The sequence below is a fragment of the Amblyomma mixtum genome, chromosome 3, assembly GCF_055824585.1.
Source record: "Amblyomma mixtum isolate Tamu chromosome 3, ASM5582458v1, whole genome shotgun sequence".
In the NCBI taxonomy this organism is placed as follows: domain Eukaryota; kingdom Metazoa; phylum Arthropoda; class Arachnida; order Ixodida; family Ixodidae; genus Amblyomma; species Amblyomma mixtum.
The window spans coordinates 206,337,164-206,362,780 of NC_143014.1; the positions used below are offsets into that span (position 1 = coordinate 206,337,164).

The 25,617-nt window shown below is 49.8% G+C and overlaps 1 protein-coding gene across 2 annotated transcripts in view; it reads right to left on the reverse strand.

Annotated features, from left to right (window-relative positions):
* Nucleotides 1-25,617, reverse strand: part of LOC149353418 (uncharacterized) — an 84,746-nt gene that overhangs the window by 40,554 nt on the left and 18,575 nt on the right. The window contains exon 1 of one of the 2 annotated variants that reach the window (XM_089582545.1): nt 20,511-20,647. The exons of the other annotated variant lie outside the window; for it this stretch is intronic. Coding sequence (XP_089438671.1) covers nt 20,511-20,585 — 75 coding nt within the window. The 5' untranslated portion in view covers nt 20,586-20,647. Of the gene's footprint in view, nt 1-20,510; nt 20,648-25,617 lie in introns of those variants that run through there. 2 annotated transcript variants of the gene reach the window in all.

Consider the following 25,617-nt stretch of genomic DNA (forward strand, 5'->3'; position numbering starts at 1 on the left):
TTTTCCTGTACGCAGTCCCGCGCAGCCCAGTGCACGTCACGCCCGCTGCGCGCGTTGCAACGCCCCCCCCCCCCCCCCCCCCCCCCCCCCCCAGCGAGCCGTGGAGGCACAAGCGTCCACTTTTCCCGTTGGTCACGCCGCGCGACCCTTTTTTGCATCGGCGCGTTTCCTGAGCGGCCTCTGGCCGCCGCTGTGGAGGTGAGACGCGAACACACGCACGCACGACTGCGCGAGAAGCAGCAGCTGTCCCCTTCCTTGCTTACGTGGGTGCTTTCTTTTTCGTTTTGTCCCCCCCCCCCCCCCGCCCCCTCCCGCGTCGCAAGGGACAGCCTCAGGGCGCTGACGACGGCAACGAGTGCATGCGCGCTATATCCACGCATCGCGGTCCACGCGCGCGCACGAGGAAAACTGCGCGAGCTCTGCGCTTCTTTCTTCTGCTCTTTTTCTCAGCGGCAAACTTGTCCTCTCAATATAAGCGAAGCGGCGAATCCCGCGAGAGGCCCAGGGCACCGAATTGATTGCGGCCGAGTCCGATCTCGTTGCAGCCGTGCGACGACCGAGCCGCCGAATCGAAGCTTAGGAGACGCGGAAAAGGGCGAAGCAAAGCTTCGTTCGGCGCGGAATATATCGCGAAGTGGCGAGCCTGTTTGCCGGGACTAATGCGAAGGAGCGCAGCTCCTTCTTAGTGTACGTGAACACACAGCGGCAAGGAACGCCGATTTCGTTCCTGGCTGCTTCGACGCTCACCTCGTATACTCGGGGACGGTTGCTTCGCCTCATACCTGCGGAGGTCGCCGTTAGCTCTGGTACACCTCTCTCGCGGATACCGATGTTATCGTCCCCGATGGCGCCGACTGAACTGCCCCGTCTCAAAACGTTCGCTACATGCTCGCGTTGAATCACCTGTACGTGTGCCTGGTCTATGCCATGCCAATCGTTACGAGATATAAGGGCGGGTGTACCGATCTTTGTAAAAAGCGCTCTCTGTGTCACCATGTCGCTCGCTGTAGTGATGTTTGCGCGTGAGGCAAGCTCGCTACAAGTGGCAGCGCGAGCGCTCCGCACGCGTTCGCAACTATTCACAGAGCACCGTGTTTAGCTTTTTTTCACTTTAGAGGAACTGCCGACAGTTAAGAGTACTGTACTGCAAGTGGCTTAAACGACTTTGTGGTTGCGTAGAAAAAAAAAACATAGTTACTCTTCCAGCTGGATATTTGCTGGGCTTGTTTGTACCACGTAAAATTCCAGAATGATTGGAGGGAAACAGTAAGCGGTTTTCCTGTTTCAAAATGCTCAAAACGGGAAATGCGACCGCTCAGCTGCACTTAGTTCTATTAAATGCAAACAAACACCAAACAACTCGGTAGCCTTTCAGTAAACGACGGCTCAATCTATAATCACAAAGACCGTTCGAAATAGGAGTGCGTGCAACTGCAGGGGAGAAAGGGGGGGGGGGGGGGTATACGTACAGTCGCATTCACTCTTGATAAGCACGCAACGCCAAGCATCTTTCCGCCCCTTGCTCAGACGGAAGTTGGGAGGTTTCCGGCAAAAGTTGTATGCACTCATATCCTACCGAAGCCGTCAGGGTTTGCTCGGCCGCTACGCGGTTTATGAGGCCGCCAAAAGCGTGAAACGCGTGTTCAGGTTAAGAGTTTTGGCCGACTGCTGTGACCTCGCACAAGTAAAAAGCGAGCGGCGCAATTCTAACACAAACACAACATGTCTGAGAGACACCAGTGAGCATAATCCGAATCTCTTAAGTTCCGCCAGCGAGCAGAAAACAAACTGCCGCATTATTTTTTATCACTGAATGAATCGGAATCCTATACACTGCAGTGTCACGGCACGCTAAAGGACCCCAGGTGGCGTAAATTAGTCCGGAGTCTTGCAGTACGGCATCCCTCGTACAACATGTGTCGCTCTTTGGGACTTTTAACTTAGCCGTTGTGGGAATCCTGGCTTTTCGCCGTTGCCTTTGCGCGGCTGTGCCGGCTTCCCGCGTTGTTTCTCCTCTTTCCCTTGCTCCCGCCTCAGGCGGTGGAGAGGCGGCTGGGTGACTAATCACTGTCATTTAGCCACAGCTCCGCCCCGGCTCCCCAAGGGCCTTTGCCATTGGCGCCTTTTGGCGGGAATTCGGGACCCGTTTTGGGCGGCCGCGCACCGCGCGACCGTCCGAGCGGGGCCCAGAGAGAGAGATCCCTCCGAGACAGCGTAAGGTGCGTAAGTTACTGTTTGTCCCTGCCGGCCTTTGCCGCTCGGACAAGTGTATATACTCGAGCTCGCCCGCACGTGTCCTCTGACCTGCAGCGGCCCGAGCCTGTCCAGCGGGGTCCAGCGACCTCCGACAGGCGTACCTTGCGTTGATTGCCCACTCTCTCTCGCAACCGGCCCAACGGTCGACACGAGAGGGAGATCACAGCACTGTCGCGGGGACATTCTCCTGCAGCGGCGTGCTAGCGGCGCGCATTGCTCGAGTCGAAGCTTCGTGCGCGCAGCGGAGCCTTGCTCCTCGCGCGCCCCCGGGACGGGGTGACGATTGAGTGTGTGTGTACTGCTGGAGGACGACGTGAATAAACGTCTCCTGTGTGAACTTTTATGTTAAATTGAATTCAGCGCAAAAAAAAAAACAGACAAGGGACAAAGAGAGACACACTGAGACTGAACTTGGAGGCCTATTTCTTTGCGGCGAATCGCTCTCCTCCCAGCGGAGGTTGAGTGCGCCGCATCGGTGTCCCAGTGTGTGTGTGGTGACGGCTGATCGGAGCCCTTGGCTCGCGCGAAGCTCGAACCCGCGGTGGGTGGTGGCCTGTGTCCACTTAGAAACCCACACCGTTCACAATTTAATTTATTCCGATCCTATTGGCCTGCATAAAGATTTGTAGGCCACTGGAACAAAAGTTCAGTTGCACAGAGACGTAGACCTGATTTCATTTCCCCTCTTGTTAATGCCAGCATTTTGCTCAGCTAGTTGGCTACATAGGAAGTGTCCGAGCCGGTACACAGGTGGGTCGAGGCAGATGAGCAGACTTTTTTGCAGCTCATTGTTTTTGACATATGACCTGCAGCCGCCCATCCTCCCCCTTTCTTTGAGAGGGTTAGGGGCGGAGTTCTCAGCGGTCGCGACACGGTCCAAATAGGTGAAACAAAAATATTAATATCTCGGTTAACACAAAACAGCTGTTTTTGAATGGCAGCACAGTCATGCGTGACTGCAGCGAAGAGCTAGATTAAGGTCTGTCGGTCGGGTGTGATCGATTGCTCAGATGCATCCTTGCAGGCATGAGGGCGAACTGCAAAGATGAGAACGCGTTTCTTGCAATACACGAATTATAAAGTGTGTCACCGCCACGCTGAATCCGTTTACAAGGTTTCCTGTCTCTTTCAGGCGAGTGGCTCCGCTGACCAACCGAAATGCACACCGAAAAATCCGCCGGGAAGCAAGCCGAACGCTGTGCCACCGATGGCCCCCAAGTCAGTTTCAGACTTTCGTATCGACGTCAGTTGAATTAAGGGTGGTATCGATAGATTTCTGTTCGTTGCATCTGTTGAGCTCTACAGGTTTGCTTTTGTGTAGCACATGTGTAGCGTACTGCTCGCGTGTGTTCGTGTGCTTGTATGCATGCATGCATGTGTGCGTGTGCGTGTGTGTGTGTGTGTGTTTGTGTGTGTGTGTGTGTGTGTGTGTGTGTGTGTGTGTGTGTGTGTGTGTGTGTGTGTGTGTGTGTGTGTGTGTGTGTGTGTGTGTGTGTGTGTGTGTGTGTGTGTGTGTGTGTGTGCGTGCGTGCGTGCGTGCGTGCGTGCGTGCGTGCGTGCGCGCGAACAAGAGAGCTAAAGCGGTGGAAGGCAAGGCAATGAGGTTAATCGAATGTGGCTATTCGGAGCTCTGTCGAGTGGCTACTTTGTCCTGGGTAGGTAAACCAGTGCAACTGAATTAAACGGGGCGTGTAAATGAACAGCCCTTGCCCTGCACGCAAAGTAAAGGTCAACTGAAGCCAACGCGGCCTACTTTCGATGGGCGTGTGGTGAAGAAATGCAACGTCATTTATTCAGGTATTGTGTAGTCAGTGAACACAGTGCATACACGGCTCCCGCACTAGACCCCTGAACGGAAGCGCGCGCACTTCCCTCCGCTCCGCGGGGAACATCTTGCTTCTCTCCCCCTTTCCTGTTTCCGTCCGCCACCTTCTTCCCTAGCTCGTCCTTCCTAAATTATAGACACTTAAGCAGCCGATGCATATACCTCTAGAGGGCAAATAATCAGTTTACTTGCGTCCAAAGCTCTAGACGTAGGTAACCGCTGCGATGCATCCAGCTCTCCGGTGTTTGGCTGCGAATCCGGCTGCTGCGGCAGCGTTTCGACGAAGGTGAAGTTCAAAAACCAATTTCGCTGCGCGATGTTACCCGAACTTAAGGACTCCCAGGTGGCCCAAATTGATCTGGATAAGTCTGTGATACTGCGTACCTCGCAGCCCAGATGTTTCTGCGGGACGTAAAAAGCTGTTAATTAATCACGCTAAGGAATTTCTTCTAAACTTTGCAAAGCGCTTCTTGCGTGCAGTTTAACGCACCGGCTAAGGCATGCCGTGTATTCATGGTCAAATGTTCTGTGTATGTAAGTACCACCAGTCATCTGAGCCTCTGCATGCTCCCAAGTGCTCAGCAGAGGCGCCTCCGCTCGCTTCTGTGCAGCTTCACGCACATACTGCAGCTCGCGTATTTTGCGCTAGAAATAAGACATAACATACACGTCGCTAAAAATGCATAAGGACAATACAGCCAGGAGGTTTGACAAAAGATCCGGCGCTAGCCAGCCAGCGGTCGTGTTTGCCAGGTTGCCAGGAAAGGGAAGCACTCTAAGCTTCTGGTTGCTGGCAACCTTATCTCTCATGATTTTCAGGGCACGGAGACATGCAGAATCAAAGCTCTGCAGTCTAAGAGGCTCTCCATTCAAAGCGGTTGCAGCGGCCTTAGTCAAAATTCAGGGGGCACTTTGTTGACCTAAAGTGCGGTGAGACGAAAGCCTTAAGCGCGGTGTTGCTGCTTGTGTCACTGATGCGTTGTTAAGATGTAAGCTTCGCCTCTATGAGTGGAACGCGACAGCGTCTTGGAACGCTGCCAGGGAGTCCATAGAACGCCATCCCCCGTTCGGTTCTACGCCTTGCTTGTCGGTAAATTTGTTTTTGAGCAAAGGAAATGTATCTGTCTCGCATATCTCGGTGGACACCTGAACCTCGCAGTAACGGGAAGGGAGGAAGATGGAAGTGAACGAAGACACTGTATTCCCTAGACTCGCCTTCGTTCATTCCAAACTATCGAGCTGGCATGGCGGAGTGGTTAGCATGCTTGTCACGCACTCCGGAGACCGGGGTTCGATTCCCGAACTCGACGAATTTCCTACTCGGTTTTATTTATTTATCTGGCCTGACTAGAAAGGTTAATTAGGCTAATTGGGCAATTAAGCAATGAACTAAAGTCATTCCCACTTACTTGGAGCATCACTATACGATCCCTTTAATTGGTTGCACGGTTACTACCCAAAGTACAATCGGCACCGTTTGAAATTCGCGCACTGTGACGTCACGACCGTTTCGACCAATTGAAAAGCGTGACATTTCTGTCGATAACTCCTGCTCACAACGATGAGGCATTAAAGGCTTCCGCCTTAAAAATGGAAAGAACTAGGGAATTGTGGTGTCGATGCCTATTCAAGGCGTCTTTTTTGCCCGTCATCTAAGGCCGTTAGGAACAGATTAACTAATTTCTTCGCAAAGTAACACCCGCATACTCTCACATTCCTTCCAGCCTCTTTTCCCCAGCCCAGGCGTTCTTTTCAGTATGGCAGTCCGTTTAGGTTGCACCAGCTTTCAATAAAAAAAACACAATTTCCCTCCACTTTTCTTAAGTCGGAATTCGTCAGTATTTCGCCAGTTTCTCCGGCAGCTTCCTGGAGACTTCACCGCCAGGGCGTCGCCTGGTTTTTGGTTGGGGTATGACCTGGGGATTGTGGTGAGCATGTTTTACGTCTTGGCTTCAGCAGCGTCTGCCTTCCCAGGCGCTGTTTAGCTTCCAGAGGAACTGCGTGACGCAACGATTTTTCCACCAGATCGTCGCCAAGGTTTCAGTCTTCCCTTTCGGGTTTGTGGTCTGAGCTTGATGATCGAGGAATTTCTGATGTCGCTTTTGCTTCCTCTCTCCTCAGCCATTGCTGGTCCCTGAACCTTTTTCAGTGCTTATGGGCGCAGTTCACTGTGAAGCTCATCAGAACATGATGATGAGCGCTTCAGTATGTCCCTTTCTTTGAAGCCATGAACCATCGTTGTACGTTTCTCATCGGCATTTCTACTCATCCTCTGCTTCTTTTCTCTGTCATCTGCTTCGAGTTCTTCGTTACAGTGTCTCTCCGGAATGCGAGGCAGCTTTGGGTTCAGCTGGCGACAAACTAGTCGTGGAATGTGGCGTTGCTCTACAGTTCAGAAGGTATTCACTGAGCTCTCATTTCCAGTCGCTATATGAACGCAGTGAATTCCTTCCCGAAGAAACGTGGACCGTTATCGCCGGTGTTCCACACACAAAGCATTCCATACAGTGAGAACTTGTCGCTTAATTTTTGCCGTCAGTTTTTGCATTCAATGCTAACAACGTTGCAGTAAAAGCTAAATAACTGCGACTATTCATCCACACCCACTAACACGTACCTGTTCATAGGGCCAGCAAACTCTGCCGTAAGTGACTGCCATGGTCCATCTGGGTGTGGCACCATGCACAGCGGGGATTTTTTTTTCTTTGTGTCGAACCAAATCCTGGGAACCAATTCCTCCTCCTTATTACCATGATTTACCATGCCTTGGTGTCTCCGCGTGCCAGATGGTTAGCTTGTGATTATGCTTTTCCTTATATTCCCGATCTTGTTCCCTTAAAACAACATTGTAGTTGGCAACCATTAGTTTATCTCTTGATTTGAACGAATGATTTTAGTTTCTCATCCTTTCACAGTCTCTTGGACGACGTCTGACCTCATGTTTTAGGTGCTGTGATGAGCAGTTGCATTTGCTTGTCTTTTGTCAACGCCTTCTCCATTGCGTGCATCATCAGTGCTTTTGGCGTACAAGACGCCAAGACGACGACAGAAACACGTTCTTCTGTTGTGATAGGCTCTCTTGGTGTGTCTTCATCCTCTGTTCGCGTTGGGTGCCTGGACGTAATGCTGGAGCCGCGGGCTAGGACGTTCAAGTTGTGCCGACTGCTCTGCGTTTGTGTTCCTGATTATGTACAATTTAGTGGCTGACAATCTTGCATCACTGTCAATGCGGTGAACACAGACAGCTTTGTGTCTGTGTTCTTCCTTTCTGCAGTCCCGTGTTTTCACGCTGTTTCGTTCCAGTGTTGTGAATACGTCTCCAGATAGGCTCATGAGCAAGTGTTCAATCGTTTTCACAATGCCTGGCATCTCTTTGTCAATCGAAGGAATCTTCTTTTTGGTGGGATTAGAGCTGTGCTGTATTGTGCTGGGATGTTAGTTGTCCTTTCCTCTGGCGTTTCCTGGACCGACAATGCTACTGTTCCCTTGGGTCCAGCTTGTGTTGGTGACATGCGCTGCCTTGTTGGCATCGAAGTATGCTAAAGTACGTGACCATGCATGATACTCCTGTTTTGCGTTGTCCACGGATTTTCTGGCGCTTTTCCTTCCAATAGCACTTTGGCGGCGTATGTGAGGCTCCTTAGCGGTTTAACCATTTTTCGTCAGGCGAGGGATGATACAGCTGCAGTAATTCGCGCTCTCAAGTAGGCTTCTATTTCTGTTGGGATTTTTCGGTGGTGTCATCTTAGTTATTGCATCCACTTTTCCAGAATCCATACACTGACTTCGGGGGCAAGGAACACGTGATCTGCGAATAGAGAACACTACAGGAAGGAAGGAATGCCAGAAACAAGTGGGGGGCTAGAGAGACAGCAGTTATAATCGTTATACTGTCTTCAAAGCTTGCCAAATCTTTTTTGCCAAAGATATAGCAAAAAAAAAAAAAAACTTTGAGCAGTACTCTACACGCATATGCGAAGCAGGCCATACTTTCCGACCTCTGCACACTGTGTGTTACCGATTCGTATAAAACTAGGCTCTTTGCCATGGTAACCAAAAGCAGTGAGAGTTGGCCTTCTCATGAACTCGTTGAAGCATGATGTGCCCAACGCGCCACGTAACACTAGCGACTGTTGACACTGACAAGAACGCACCATTGCCCTCCTCCCGAATTCAGAACCAGCTGGACTAATCATTCCGTCTCAGTGGGTTTCTCAATGTAAGCGCAAATACGGCTCTGTCGTCCCAATTTTCTGCTCCAACGGCGTTTCCGCTACGTCGATTGCCACGCGGTGTACCGACTCGGGGATCGGTACACGAATGGATGCCTGCTCGGGTCACAGGCGTGTCGCTGCTCGTGCCCGTAACGACACTGTTACTCTATCGACCGAGCGACATACGAACTCGGTTCTTGTACCGTTCTCACACACGGCTACGCGACAAACAGCTTCGAAGAGGGGTCGATGATGCGCGGTGGAGCAAGGCCCCACTCTGCCACCGACGCGCAGCGTCGGCTGGAACATATCCGTGCAGTGCTTCGCTTTCCACGGCTGCTCGGGGCTCGACAGCTAGGGCACACTCAGGTGTTATTCTCTGACGTGCAGATAACGAACGATACTCCATAGCATTTATTATACCGTCGTCCTTTCCTCTTTCTTTTCCTTTCTAGGAAGAAGCACAAGACTTTCTCGATTCAAAAGGAAAACGATCCGGAGCCGTCTAAGCCGCCCCGCAAAGGCTTCAGGGTGTGACCTCCAGCGTTCGTCTATTCTGGGCCTCGCGGTTTGAAAACAGTCTCTGTGATGTTTTGAATAAAGAATTTCGTGTGTCGCTGTCGTTGAGTGCCGCACTTCTCGCAGCCACCTTGAAGGTTGCGCCATGAACACCGTATTCAGTTTTCGTTTACGCCCACAAATCCGAATAAGAGCCGAACAAAGCTTTGGCCCACTGTTCTCTCCCCTGCTACCGACTGCGGGGCACCGGTGAACTGCACGCAACAGGTCGGCCGCTAATCTCGCCGCTATCAGTGGGGTCGAGCGGATGGGTACAACTTATGCAACCGCGGCCGTCGCGCCGCGCCAGCCACCGTGCGTGCGCGATATGAGAACACAGGGCGTTCTCGTTCACGGCCAAGCTTCGCGCGATGTCGCCTCGCCGCGGACGAGAGCGGTGGCCCCGGGGGAGGAGGGAGGTTAAGTGCACCGCGGTGGAGTGGAAGACGGTGGGGGAGGTCGGCCCCGGCCCAGGTCACGGTGAAGGAAACCGCGGCACGGAGAAAGGTCACTACGACGACGACGACGCGGCGGCAGCTGAGCGACTACTGCCGTTGGAGTGGTCGCCCGCCCTCTGTCTTGCCGGGTCGCCTCGTGTGCGCCGAACCCCTTTTAAAAGCTGGGCGGCTGATGGGCCCTGCCAAGCGCGCACGGACTATTCACTGCATTCGCAATCCAATCGCGCCGCAGCCGCTGGGGCAGCGATAACGGGAAAATGGTAATCCCATGCAGCAAGGGCAAAATGCTTCTTGCAAAAGCGGTTTCGCGAACGCGGGTCTTGTGGATTATTGACTGACTCGGTGCGGATTGCTGGCATCTGACCCGACATGCTAGAGGCGTCGCTGAGCCACCACTCACCGAAAACCGCGCCAGACTGGCGACTTTCCCGTACTTCCTTTAGAAAATGAAAAATCGAATGCGCCCCCCTATCAATCCCTCAGTGACGACATGTAAATTACATGAAATAGGTGAGGTCAGGTAACTTTTTTTTGCATGCGCGCGCAATCTGTCAGCGCATCATGCTCACACCCTGAACAATTCGTAACTTCACTGGAATGGAGTTACCAGTGACGCAATGCGTTAAACGGGTATGGATCACTACGAGGCGCGGGTCTTTCAGAGAATTGCATTTTTAAGGCGATAGTTTTAATTTGTGTGGATACCCAGCGGAATCGTGTGTTCGCGTGACAACATCCGGGGCCTGAGAAACAAAGAGGTCTGAATATGCAACACTAAGGGAACTGACAATGAGGAAATGGTAGTAATTGTCTCACTCTTTGTGGACACTTAGATCGCGTCGTGAGGAAAAAAGAAAATTTTCTAGCGAATGGCTCTGTCGGAGTTTCGCTTAGTGCGACGTCCGTCCCCTCTTTCTTGCACTTGACAGTTCAGCGCGTAAGACGCGCCGGTGTGGGTGAGTTCGCTAAGACAGCTTTTCTTTCTAAAAAAAAAAAAAAAGCTTTGGGAGATGAAAGGCGCAGTAACTGTCACACTTATCGGTGAATGCCTGAACCGCGCCGTGAGTGAAGTCATGAAGGAGGGAATGAAGGGTGGCAGAGAGGAAGAGGCGCCGCAGAGGAAGGCTGCGGAATAATTTCGACCACCTTGCATTCTGTAACGTGCATTGCCTATGCACAGAAAACGGGAGCCTTTTACACTTCGCCTCCACTTTACACGCGACCGCCGCGGGCAGCATATTTCCCGTGTCCTCTGGCTCAGCAGCCGCGGAAGAACTGAATCAGGTAGTGAAAGAAGAAAGGTATACGCCACAGTGAAGGGCTGCGAATATTCTTGACCACCTGGGGCCATTTAACGTGTGGTGACATCGCAAAGCAGACGGGCGTCATTTGATTTTCGCTTCCATCGAAATGCGGCGGCCACCACGGCTGCGAAATCATCCGGTGCTTTTAATGCTCAGAGCGCGAACGCCGCTGAAGACGAAATGCCGAATTTAATCTCCAGTCCTTGTCCTCAGCAGCTGGTTGCCGTAGAAAACGCTGTCATGGCGGTAGCGAGCTTGAAGTTCACATGCGCAATGCTGAGAAGTGCGAAAGCGCTTCTAGCCGCACTCCCCGGGTTTCAGTGGCGTCTGTGCGAAGCCTCTGAGTAGCAAGTGTAACTGGTTCACTGGGTCAGTGGACACCTCAGTCGCGCTATGAGTAGGGGGTGTCGTCCACCTGAAAATTGCGGCAGTTATGCGCCATTCCTTTTCTCAACGCCAGCGAAAAGTTTAGACTCGGTTGTTTTCAGGAAAGGAAAGGCGCATAACCGGCTCCCTGGGTCAGTGGACATTTCAATCGCGCTTTCAGGTAAGCGGCGGTGGTGTCCACCACCAAAAAAACGAGTTTTCGCACAATATTTCGTGCTTAGCAATGCTAAACCGCCAGCCATTATTTTATTGACGTTTGGGTACTGAAGCTGTCACCCTAAGTGAAGTCTAAAAAAAAAGTTTTTTCTTGCACCAAGAAAAAATTAAAATTATGAACGTAACCTTGACCCCGTAGTGATCCATGAGAGAAAAACGGTGCACAATGAAATGTAGCCCCCATACGCATGTCAACCAACAAAACAAGTCCAGAGCGACACGCGTGGAAGTAAACATAAGGCGCGAATAAGGTCTTTGTTGTTTTCCTTTAGTATATTAATATATTAAACACGACCTCCATGATAGTATTCGCCATGTGGCTATTGTTTTAGAGACCACCGCGCCGTTCTGACGAAAGGCGCGGTGGACTGCAAACTCTTGCAATACATGGTACATGCCACGCTGGGCATTGCGAAGCATATCGAAACGCACCGAAGATGACAGTGGGCACGAATCCTGGGGAATTTTCCATGTAACTACAGCGCAGTGAAAACGGACACTTCGCACTGTTTGTTGCATGGCTTTAATCCTTCTCCTTTAAAGTGAACTCTGATATACACGTCGACAAATACACAACCTAACAAATGAAATTACAGGTTATCAGTAACTCTTGCTGCAGTGAGGAAGGCGGTAGATGCCATCGTTTTTGCCATTATATGGCTTCGAATCACGCGTTACACTACTCTGTAAATTTGCTCGCATGCGCTTGTCGAGTGGTTACTGCAATAATCTGGGCGACAAATCATGGCCAAAATGCAATGGCAATGGTATGCGGTTTTGACGTGCCGAAAATGCACATCGGATAATGAGAGACGCCGTAGTGTAGGACTCCGCACTAATTTCGACCACCTGGGGTTCTTCAACGTGCGCTGGCATCGCGCAGCCCATGGGCACCTTTTACGATTCACCTCCATCGGAACGCGACCGCTGCGGCCGGGACTCGATCCCGCGACCTAGTGCTCGGCAGCCACTGTGACGGGCAGAGTTCTAGGATAAGGGGTCCCAAACTTTCGGCTCCCAAGAAGTTTCGGGCTCTGTCCTATCAGCGTCTTTTTTCCTGTTCCCGCTGCTGATAAATGTACATGTCGAAATGCGCATGCGCAGAAGATTCTATTCGTCGCTGCCGCTTCATCGTGTCAGGCGTTAGCGGCAAATGGATGGCGAAAGAGATTTTGTTTTGTCTGAAAATTCCCGCACCAGGAAAATTGAGCGATGAAAAGCGGTAAATTTTCAGATTACTTGCCGATTAAGACACCAGCTAGGCTTAGCTATAGTACACGTCGTTTGATCATCATGGAGATAATTGGTCAGAAAGCGCGGGAGGTTCAAACAGGTCCATGTTTTCGGCTCACAAAACGTGGTCGCAAAATGACGTTTTTTTAGAACGTTCTTTTCTTAGTTTTTAGAAATTTTTGCTAATGAGGGTGTAAGTAAAACTAAAAATAAATTAAATTTTCCAGACTTACTGACTTACCATTTGGCGTTTCACTTTTTGATCGAAATGGCGCGGCATGTGGTAAGCACAAAATAAAAAAAAAGGATCGAAGGCGCTTCTTTATTTGGTCTGTTTAGGCTATTACATCCTCATGTGCTGCAGAAAAGTAACCAGATAAATGAAACAAAAGCATTATTTGCACTTACTTAACATTTTTCATTTTAGCCGTAACGGCGCTGCAATCAATGAACGAAAGAATGGCGCGCTGCGCAGGGAAAACCCCTGTTCTAAAAGAAGTAACCAGTGCGTGCGTCCGTAATCACTGGGGTCTGCTGCTTCGTTGGGGTTCCCAAGCGCTGCGTTCCGCTATTCTAAAACTCTCTAATGTTTAAATCGTCAAAGTTCACTCTGGGTCCTCCACGCATCCAAGGCACATTGCAGCGACAAAAACATTCATGGGCGCTATTTGTCTGGAACGCAGAATTATTGCGCAGTTGAGGATGTAGTGCCAAGCAAGTGGCTTCGTGGGTAGCGTGAGTACCGGTCATTAACAACCTTGACCATCTAGAATGCAATGGCACCAATTGCCGCTCATACACTGATATACCTACGCGGACCATGTACAAGCATCTCGTCCCATGCAATTTGCTGCCTTCGATATTGAATCTCAACGCCATCCTTCAGCCGAGCGACTTTTCATTTAAGATGTATGGGTGAGCGAGAAAGTTTCATCGCTGGCGGTAAATTCATTCAATAGATAATCTCTTTCCTGTCCGTAACGATTCGCGTTCGCGCTCTTAAACTTCAACCAGTTGGCAGAGCTCTCAGCTGGCGCGTACACAAATCTCGTAAAATGTGACTATCCTCTGGCATCTGGCAAACAACTGGTCGTACCACATGACTTGCCAGGTACAACACTCAGAATAACCTTTGATAATTACTTCCGCTGTTGGCTTCAAGCCGGTACTGACGCTGGATATACCGACGAGTGCGAAGTGTGCCGAAGCTTTGCGTTGAGCGCATTTTGCACAGAAGACGAAAAGACGAGTATGGCGTTCAAAGCGCACGCCTGTCACTGTATGTACCACACAGCATGAAAGTGCGAAAGGCTCCATTTCACGTCATCCCCGTCGTGGGATCATGCTTCAAAGTTCGTCCTCGTGAAAGGCTCAGGCCGTTTTTCTTTAATGTTGGCTGGTCGCTTGGAAGCGATCTTAGGAGTGTCCTTCTGGGCTACAGGGTATGATATGCAGTCGGCGGCAAACGCTTACGGGATGCGAGTGTGCGGGAAAAAAAAAGTTATTTCGACGAGGTAACGCAAGACAATCACCTAAAACTCCTGTACGTACGATGAATGACGCTACCTGCATGCTAGCTATCCCCAACAATAACTTTTTTTCCCCAGGAACAAAGCATCCCAAGCGCTTTTTGTACCGACTGCACATGCCTTCGTGTTCTCGTGCGAGTTAATGAGCCCGAAAGTTTGCGAAAAGTCTAAAAAGATGCTCTTTGTTTTGTTGCAGCACTCACATAGATATGACGGCACAGAAGTTTATGTGTCATTTCAATGACATCAGTGTTCCTTTCGACATTCTTTGTTTTGTGCGCATCTCTGAATTTAACGAATAGACTGCGCAAAACGAAGTTCAATGCAGGAATATTTCCACCCGTGTATGGGGGATTTTCCCGCGTCTACAAGTCTTGAGAGTCATAGACACATGAAAACACAGTACTGATCCCATATGTGTCAACAGCAGCGAGCTGAATTGCGGTAACCATTTAAGACGTCGGAATATCTGAAATGGAGTTAAATTCGACTGAACAGCCATGAATTGCCGATTTTAATCTTTAAGCTTTTATTTCTATTTCCCAGCTCCCTTGTACATAGCGCCTTTCCCGCACGCATAATGCACCGCACTTTTCATCTGTTTCAAGTCGCCCGACGATCACATCGCCGCATTACTACATACGTCGCGTCATTTTCTTCCACGCAGCAACCAACTTCAATAGCTTTCTCCACGAAGTCCACGCAACCTGATGCTTCCTAACGTCTTCAGAGGAACTAACAAATTATGTAGCACGAAAAAAATGCCGCTACCGTCCGTAAGACGTTGAAGTAACGAGAGTTAGCTGTTCGGTAGCGCCATCTATCGTCCATGTGATGTATTGCGACGTGATTAGGCTACCTTTCCATACCTTACGGCCACCGTGCTTACGGCGAGCGAGCGCCTATCGTAGCCTTGAGGTCGGATATTTTTGATCAATTTGGGCCGAAAAAGTTTTTCGACTCTTTGGAGGGCCATTAGCCCGGTCGCCATGAGGTATGAAATTGTGAGCTGCCGAGTGCAAACGTCATGGCCGCCATGTTATGCCCAACCATAAGTAATTATTAACCTAATTAGACAATATTGGTGTCTAACATGTCCTACTCATCGAGCCCGTTACGGATATTTATTAGTTCATGACGTTGTCGGTCAGTTAATTATAAGCAATTAAATATAAGCATAACCAGAACTAAATATTAACTTCATTAGTTAATTTTGGTGTCTAACCTGTTCTACTCATAAGAGGATTCCAAATATCTAATTCGTTTTATGATACCTCATTAATTAATTAATTAAAATCAATTAAACAAGTCATTTGACTAGTTAATTATGACGTCACAAAATCGGTGACGTCACCAATCACTAATTCGATATACTAATGGCCTCACCAATCAATCACCAATTGGGTTGCTATATCGATTTACTATAGGGGCCGCCATCTTGAAGTCCTCGGACTTAGAAAATTTCACGCCGAAGGGAGGTGGTAGCAGACCCGAAGAAATCGAGAAACGTGATGAATAAGAGCTGACGCTCTTAAAAAAGCAAGCATTGTGTAAATCTGCACCGTTATTGCATTCTAAGTGTTACGTAATACCCCAAGCAGGTCTTTAAGGTTACACAGTAAAGAGCAATCTTTATACCGCTCGGCGGGTACATTGTCAGCGCTATCTATCCTCCAAATTTTTCTGGCTTTCCGACCCAGCTTTTGAGAGTGGGCGCAGAAGGCGGACCCAGTTTCACAGTGTGCGCGGTATTAGTTCCCCCAGGGAAAAACCAGTTGAGCCAACTCCCTCCCTGAAACTAAGAACGAGGCCTTGTGCGACTGCTAGTCTGGCCGCTTACCCACGAAGTGTAGGTCGGGCGCTCGGCGCGACGAGTATACATCGATCACTAGACAGCTCCGATGCGCTGAAAGCTTTGGTAGCAGTCGCTTCATTATCCCGCCTCTGCTGGCTTGGGCTGGACCGTTCGCATGGACGAACGACCTAAGCACTTGCATTTCGCTCTGTACTTTGCCCACCGGTAAGCCTTAGGAGAACCCTTTTTCCTTAATATGGCTGATGATTGTACTGGTGGTGGTGGGGGTGATTACGAAGTCCTGCGCAAAAGCTGCCGTAAAACTAAGCCGACCGTATTACGAAAGTGACCGGCGCTTGTAGGCGTCTATGTTCAGGCCAGAGATGTGCTGGCCTCACGGGCTTCACGCAAGTACAAGATGCTAAAAAAAAGGCACGTTCGTACGCGCGGCTGGAATAAAACCAAGAGGGTGTCGGATATGAGTGTTGTGTCGCGCAGGGTTAACCCGTAGCGTTCGGCTGTTCCTCTAATTACAAATGGGATTGCACCTGCGATACAATACTGATGCGGGAGAGGCTGTATTTCTTATTCATTCAAAACGCATAAAACTACAATCTGCCCCAGTAGTAATGTGGGCTGGGCACTATTTTTCTTATTTGTTTTATAGCCCACCCTAACCAATGTCCCTGTGAGTCCATTATACTGAGTGGCTCAGTGGCTCTAATTTTTTTTTTCTTCCCCACCATAGCACTTGTCATGTAGTGGTGGAACAGGAAGAGGCTACCTAGCCTCTTTACTATCCTCAATCTGCATTCCATCTCTGGGTCACCAGCTTGCATTTACGGAAGCCGTTCCGATCCATCGCGGTCGCCACGCCTTGCAAGAATCGCAGGTCTGAGGGCCGGTCCCTATACGTACAAAGGCGTCGCCGCTAGGTCCATGTTCAGTTTAGTTCATCTTCATTTTCAGCATTTCACGATGTTGACAGACTCCTTGACAAAAAGCTATGAGGACAGCTTGAAGAGGTCAGGGAGCCGGCCACACGTAACGGTGACAGCAGTACTGAAATTTCTAACATGCATCTGCTGCTAATCAGAGAATGTAGACCTTTTCACTACATGTTTACGAAAATAAGAGATGAGACAAAAGTAATAAATCTATGAATGCATTATGCAAAGACTACCGTCTCTATACGCACAATAATAGAACTAAATGCATGATTGGACACATGAATGACACAAAAGCTACATTTTCAGGTTAATTACACGCTGCACTATTGCATGATAAAACCGCAACACTGGTCACTCTAGAAACATTGAGCACAAAACTTCACGTGTTAATGCAACATGACATTGGCACTTTATAGATTAAGGACTGCGAAGGTAATTTGTTCGGTGGTGCGGAACCATCTATTTTTCAGTGGAACACGTTTTAGAAATTCTGGAATGCAGTGTTGCGCCTGATAGGGCTATAAGAATTGCTGATATTTTTCAGTAGCAAAGTTCAAGTGGTAGAGAAGGCGGTAACCATAAAGAGACTTGGTATTGATAAATTGGTGGTGATTAAATTTCTCCCTCAAAGGATGTAAGTACGGAACATTGTTCACGAAACGAATGGATTTTTTCTTTCCTGACGCAAAAGTGTACTTATTTTTTTTTAGTACTTGTCCCCCACATCCTTGTAGCCTAATAGGAATCGGAAAATGCGGAATCCTAAATATGGCACCTACTGCAGGGAATAGTTTTTGGCTATGTGTTCAACATGTAGCTCCCCAGTAGTGGCTCTTCAGGCTCTGCCTGGGAGCCACTTCCGACGAAAATGACTCACTGCGACAACATGCGCGCAGCATATCATGCAGGTCAGGTCAAACGAAAAAAAAAACGAAGTTGGCGGCGAGCACGTCGGCTACAGTGTGTCCTGATAATTTAGCCTTTGAAACTCGTATGTGCTTGCAGTACATTAGTATTATCAGCAGCATTAGACAGCTAAGTAATGCGATTAAGAAATCGCAATTCTGTGCACAACACCGCCGCTACTTCTCAGTCGCACGGCGCTTCTTATCTAAGCTATAGCCGCTTCGGGCGCAAGGTCCAGATTGTGGACGTGATCTGAACAATGTCAAATGCTAGGATACAACGCCTCAGTGTCCACAAATTTGGACCCAGTAAATTATACGAAATCTGAAAAGCTTGCATAGAACCATTTGAACCCTGCCATGTGAAATCAAAGCAGAACATTGTTTTTCAATACGGACGCCTCACTGTTTTACATTAGTTCTGGCATGACTCCGGGGAGTGTGTGTTTTCGTTTCCTTCTTTTGCAAGCACGAGCATTTTGAAATGCCTACGCTGTGTATATATGCTGACATAACTCCTTATGACAAGAATAAGTCCGGAGAAGTGAAACTAGGACCGTGAAATCAGTGTTGTGGCATAATGTGGACAGCTAATTACGCTTCTGTCGCGCCATATTTGAGTATCCGTCTGAAATTGCATAATTCATGATCCTGAAGTACGCGCATTTTTTTCTAAGCAATGCTCCTTACAAAATCTCCAGATTTGAAAATTTTCCTTCCACTTGACAATAACTGGCGACCGAAGGTGGAATGTTCACCCCTTCTGCGTAAAGACGACAAAGTTATTGTAAAGTAGTGTCACTCCTTTTACATGAGCGCGTTTGTATCCGTTACGCACCCTGGCCAATCCCCCGCCGTGGGTATGTGCCATTAAGCCTGAGGACATCATCATCATCATTAGTGGCACAGGATAGGAAACAGACCAGCGAAGGTAATCGTTGCCAATTTCAACATTGACAAGAGGCGACGCCATGAAACATATATACGTAGCGAACTTTGAGCCACTCGATGGAAGTGTCCTAACACGCTGTGCTTCCACGCGAGCACGAGTTGCGCATCCGCTGCCGTGTTTTGAACGCGAATACTGAGCTCGACTGGCGCTTAACTCCCGTGGACAAACACGTCCCTCACATATTAAAAGACTGCCCAGTCGGCATCGCCAACTTACGTGAGCAAGGATGGCTTCAACGTCTTGCGAACTGTGTTCTCTGTACACGAGTCAGTGTCAAAGTGACTAGCCATGTAATGACGTATTTTCATGTTAGTTGTAGTTATGAAAGACTCGATATGTTCGGTAAAGTTAATGAGGCAAAAAAAAGCGCTGAGGAAAGGGAATCGGTACATGCACACTGACCAAAGACGGTAATAAGTGATAAAAATTCAGGAGAAATTATTACATTCACAAAGTTCGCGTTCGTGTTGAATCACCGGCAGGGACGGTCAACCACATCGTTAATGAACTTTGAAAACCTCAAAGAAAGCATGGGCTTACGCGTACCTCAGCCCTGCTGTAGACCGTATGTTTAAAGAGCACACGAGTGCAAAACAGGGCGTAAGTGCGCTGATAACGCCTAACTTCTGCGGATTCTCTCACTGCTAGCAGTTGCACAGGGGATTGGTTGGTTGATTGGAAAACGTTTATTATCGGCTTGAGTAACAAGTGTATTAGTTGATCTTGCTAGGTGGCCGTCATTAGAGACTGGCGGCAAGTAAAATTAACCAAGGTATGAGGACACCGGTACTTTTTAACCCGCATTTATGGTTTCCATTTCGATCAAAGGTCTTGTACTTGGGATGAGAATCTGGTTTAAAATGTTTATTAGATCTCATGGTGCCAGAGAGGCGTTGCGTCACTAAACTCTCCTTTGGTCTGTGCTGCCTGGACTGGACACTGAGCTTCTAAGGTTCTTGTGCGCCGAAAAGTTCACACCCGATTTGAATAAGTGCGGCCAGCCAAACACTTCCAGCCCAGAAACAATGGGCAGTAACGCCAGCCAGGCTTCGTGCGAGTCCCGCAACTGGAGCTATGAGCTCATCCGCGTACCAAGTGGCGATGGGTATTAAATAATACATAACTAAGCAATCATTTCCAATTAAAAGTGACAACACTATAACCGCGTTGTTATTGTGGAGACACTATCACCAAAATTGTTTCAGCACCGTTAACGCCAGTCTTTGAAGATGCATGGTAGTCACGGATGTCGTATGACGAATTCGTTTAGCTCCCACGCATATGTGCAGGTGTTCGCAAAGCATGCATGTGGAAGCACAGGAATGAGACCAGGCGGGGCTCATTTTGTCCCTCATTCGTGAGAGCGAACTGGAGCCCCAGGAAACAGGGCCTGCGCTTCTGTTACGAGCTGTCGTCGTGTCATCAATCGCGAATGTATTTCTCAGCAAACTGATCTTCTACATCTAGAGGACAGTGGTAATAAATCTCATTGCTGAAGCACATTGTTCTCCTGTCATAAAATAACTTTAGGACCGAGTACCGAAGTTCAGAAGGCATCCACAAGAAAAACGCTATTATTAGCCGTTTCGTGGCAACACTGCTCGCTGAATGTTACGATAACCAACGAGTTCCTTATACGGATATCAGTAACTGCACGAGTAACACACGCTTCGAAGTTGCGCGACTCAGTGTCTGGTGCCCTTTGTCACACCTTTATGAAGTGGCCTTTCAGCTTTCATTTTCTACGCGAAGGGAGGAACACATCGGTTCGCAGTAGCACATGTATCGCACGCTTCAGCGTACGAGGCATCTGCTACCTGCAAGACTGGTGCACTTCATTTCTGATAGTCGTCAAGTACTTGCTTCACCTGACGACAAGACACATCGCGTTCTCCATGATACACAACATGCACCGCAACCCATCTCACCATGGCATAGTGGCAGATCACGATGGTGCCTGACTTGAGGTCAGCGAACCCGCTGCAGCTGGTCATAGACATCATAGCTCGATGTCGTCCAACGCCGCCGCCAAAGCACCAGTCCGCGAATCCCGGTCAGCCAAGAGTCGCACACACTACCACACCGACGAGGAAGCTATAGCCACATGGTCGGTGCCGCACGCGTAGTACAGCGACGAAAGAAGCTAAGGCACTGGCTCGTGTTTCCCAGGCGCTGGACCCTGGCGTTCAAACCCAATCAGTCAGGCAGACATGTCCCGGCGAACAAGAGCAAGCTATCTGGATGGCCCGCGGGACTCCCAGGCGTGCGCGCGCGGGAGGCAGTAAGTCGGTTGAGGACGACCGCGGCACGTGTGCGGCCGATGGAGCGTCGACGCGGCGACTGGACGACCGGACAGCGCGGTTCAGCGGCGCTGCAGAAATAGTGAGCGGCTCGCGGTGCGTACGCGGCATGCACGCGGCGCACAGGGTGGAAGACAGCTCAGCCGGCCACGACGCTCGCGCGCAGTCCAATATCTGGTCAATTGCGGCAAGAACGGCGACGGTTGGCACGCGTATCGAGGCACAAATCGGGGGGACCTAGTTTTCGGCGGCGGCGGTGCGCTAACGGAAGTCGGTCTCTCGGCCGCCAGCCATGTTGCGGAGAGGGAGAGGGAAGAAGAGGAAAAATAGAAGCGCACCAAGGAGCGCGCGCACTAGAGAGGGCGGACGAAGAAGAAGAAACAGAAGACGCCGAAGAGCGGCGGCCTTTCCTCCTCTTCCTCGCGACCGCCTGGATGCTGCTCGCGGCATGCGTCCAGGCGAGCGCGCGAGTCGTCGAACGTGTAAGGGAGGGCCCACGTGACCTTTTTGTCTGGCAATGGCGGCGTGGAAAGAAGCGCGGTGCGCAACACCTGTTGCCTCTCCGCTCTTGACCGGCGCTAAGCGAGGGTGCTCTGTAGAACGGGAGATTCCTTCCTTTGTGCTGCCGGCTCTTGCAAAGCCTGCCGCATATTAGTCGCTGCTGCTCCCGCTGCTGCTGCCGCAGAGGAGAGGACGTCCCCCACTCCCCCCCCCCCCCCCCCCCTCCATCTATTCCTGCTCTAGTGATGCGGGAAAGCACCGCCGGGCTGCGGTGACCTAGTGAAGATTGGCGGATGAGCGAAAAATGAGGGACCAGCGAAGTTCCCCGCACCAAAGCGTTGCGGGCGATGCCACTGCCCTCGAGGCTATAGCGGGCTGCAAAGTGAATGAGGTGCCGTCAATTAGGCGCGCGGTGCCGAGACCGCCTGCAGTTCGGCTGCGTGCGCTCTGCTCCGCGTCCGAGCGATTACCGCCTCAGCGCGATGTGTGCGTGACGAGCTAACCTCGCCTCGGTTCGGGCGCGGAGACTCGAATTCCTCTCGTGCTGAGCGTCTGCTCTCGAGCCATATATCGTGTGCCATTAGGGCCGGGCACCAGACTTCGACTAGACGACGCCAGCGCATGCGTTGAGCTCGGCTCGGGGGTGGGGGGGTAGGGGGGGGGGGGGGGGGGGGGCGTTTGCAGCGGTCGTCACTGCCACCATCATTATCATCAATAACGAGGGCGATATTGCTCGCCATGACCGCCGATGACAAATGTTCAGCAGAGCGAAAGAGAGAGAGAGGAAGAACTCACTACAACTCCAAATCACTGGGATTGAAAGAGGGCCATTTTTTATCCGGAACCTGTAACTATTAGGGCCCGCACCAGGCGCTAAGACGGGGAGTAAACAGGCTTCTTTGGGACAAAGAACTTATACATTGGTCCACTACCACAGAGCTGAAATAAACTTGCGGCGGGACACAGCTAAGCATGCTTCTTTTTGTTATATACGTCGTGAGCTTCCCGTGGACTTTTGCAGCTAAAGAAATTGTGACAGAATTTTTGCATCATCTTGTGACCATGAGTCGCAAGATGATGCAGCGCTGCATACATCATTCCCTGCATTACCTACGAAGGCGTTTGCCAACTCTCAGGGGACCGTTCTCTTGAAATGTAACGAATTGTTATGTGAAGTTATGCCCATCGACCTCATTGGTTTATGGTTTATGGGAGTTTAATGTCCCAAAGCGACTCAGGCAATGAGAGAAGCCGTAGTGAAGGGCGCCGGAAATTTCGACCAACTGGGGATCTTCAACTTGAACTGACATCGCACAGTACACGGGCCTCTAGAATTTCGCCTCCATAGAAATTCGACCGCCGCGGCCGGGATCGAAGCCGCATCTTTCGGGTCAGCAGTCCAGCACCATAACCACTGAGCCACCGCGGCGGCTCTACACCAGAGAAGTGATATGGTATCAGTCAGGAAGGGTATAAAGGCGGCAAAATCTGGTGCTATTCGCTGCATGTTTGCGGGAGCCAGGTATGACAGCCCTCTCGGATCCTATATGCCAAGCAGGTTGCTTCGCAGAAACGGTTCAGGGTTTACAGTGTCCTGCGGAAAGTCAATAGCTTGGAAAATGTATGGAGCAAGGAAGAAGGTGTAACAATGCATTAAGCAGAATCATATACTTTCGCGAAGCATCCCGGTTCAGAGTTTTAAGGGATCCCATCTGGCGAGGACGAAGCGCTATCGAGCATGAAGCATCCCAGGGCGTCCATGGACTTATCCCTGCCGTGACCGTTTACTTCATGCGATATTGATAAACCCACAGCTTACCGGCAGGTGAGTTAGAAATAATTTAATTATCCATTTGAATATTGCAGCTGTGTACGCTTAGCCACCGCGCTTTTAGCCGAAGTATTGTTAGCGGTTTGAATTGGGACATGCTGTACGCATTATGGACCGCCTGTCAACCAGATGCTTAGTCCATGATTCCCTGTTCACCCCCTATACTTTCCCGGTTCCCTTCACTGACATTTATGTACGGCAGCAGCCATGCGCAATCACGACGAGGTCTGAGACACTACATGTTTCGTCAGTGGTGTAAATGCGTTGACAGCTCACTGTTTCGGGTGACAGAGCACTTTTTACCTTAGCGATCTCCGACAGAAGAAAGAGCAGCAAGTAAAGAATGTCCCATCGGCATAATGCAAGCTTCCTTGGCGAAGGACGAGGCACAATTAATTTCGTGATAAAAGCATGTAATTAACTTTGCAAAAATAGTCCTAACAGGGTCCAATAAGTTCCGCACATAGCTCAATCAGAATTTTTTTTTTACAGGGAAGCGCTTGCCGTGCCACTCCCGCTTAATATTGTTATCATTATTGCTGTTGTTATTCATAACGTTAATCTTTGTTGTGACTCAATAGCGCAGGGTAAGCATGGACAATAGAAATAACAAGTGTCGTCCGTTCGCATCCAGACACACCAAAAAAAATTTTAGGGACAATGAATTGCATTGATGCGCAGGAAATGAGACAGCGTCAGCTTTCTTTAGCCAATCTATTCCAGTTCAGAGTTGATTCTAATTCCGACTACGCAACTATTCAACTACGCAAAACGTGCCACATTCATAGATTGTGACGAGTCCTCATCCCACTACCTGCGCAGTGGTGCGGCGGTTAAGCGATGCACTACTTCAGTGGCAAGTGGCTGTTTCCAGCACCGCCACCGGTGGGGCCTGTGAACCCATTTTGCTCTTCCCCAGCTATATTAGAAGGAATAGCTCCGGCAAGCCTCATTTTTGCAGGTAGCCCTTTGGGAGGCTGCATATTTTGCACGTAGCCCTGTTGTTGTGTGAGTCTTGTTCTTAGGTACTTTCATTCTTGCTGAGTCATTATTCTCCCGCCGAGAATGGAAGGGGAAGAGGGGCAGAATGAGAGGGAGACGGTTCACATTTGGCAGATGGAGAGAGGCAAATCCCCCTGAACACAACCTAGCAGGTGGATGCTACAAACAGACGGAACGTCATTTTTTCTTCTTCCAAGTTTCCTAGAACACCAATTACGCGTGCCATCAGGAAACAGCTCTCATCTTCACCAACATTATGCACGCACCAAAGAGACTAACATTTTTTTTTTCCTTACCATGCAGCGTTTCGGGCCAGCAGCTTCATTTCTCTCCAGAAAGAAGACAAAGCATTTACCAATAATAAATAATTCCGTAAAAGTTCCGCCTTATCTGCACAACTGTCAGAGCACTCCGTTCGTTTCTCCTTCGTACGCTATGACTCAAGCAAGTTCGACAAAGTAGGAACTGGCACGATCTGTACGCGCAAGGGCGACTTCCCATTTGCATAGGTGTTTTGACACTCAGCTCCGTGCGTCGCACCACACGTCCAAAGAATACATAACCAGTATCTCCTGCTCATTCCTTCTTATGAGCTCTAAGCTCTTCTGTCCGCTCCACTGCATGAAACTGTTCGACTCTTCCAACTTACCACCATTTCACCCGCTCTCTCTGACTGTCGCTCTCTGCAACAGACCTTCAGGGACTCTAGCATGCGACGCCAACCAGGAGAGCATAACAGACTCACTCGACTTTCAAATTTGATTAATTACACTACCTTTTAGTTCCTTGAAAACAAGCAGCGGCAAAAAAAAAAATGTATCAAGCGACTAATGAGGAGTCCTATTTCGGCGCTCCTTTTATCTCATCTCGGTTGATTGCCCCGCATCGGGTTCAGTGAGCAGTGCTGGCTATTCACGCAGCGGCGCAGACGCTGCCACGTGCGCTCAACGCTTAGCGTCTTTTTTGTTTGCTTTTCTCCCTGCCTGCTTCCATTCCGTCCTTCTTTCGCATTCTGTCCATTAGTGCGCGAAAATTACGTTTCTTCATCCCAGCTGCTACACTACGCGGTTATACTGTATGTCCGACCCCATTGCTACTCCTCCTCCTCCGTAGAGCTGCCCTCTCCCCCCGCGCACATTTTCGTGCACAGAACGGACAGAGCGAGACACGACGGAAGATCGCAAATGAGAGAGCTCAGATTCATGTCAGCGCTGTCGCCTATAGCTCCAGGCCTTCGGAGATGTCTTCGCCAATTACATCTTGGTTAGCGTGACAAATGACCGCCAGCCTGAACAAACTACATTGGCCTCGCGGGCGTAAGGTACGTCTATTCCTCAATACCGGCGTCCTCTTCCACAATCTCCGCGAAAACATCTTTGCAACGCCGCTTCCAAACCACGT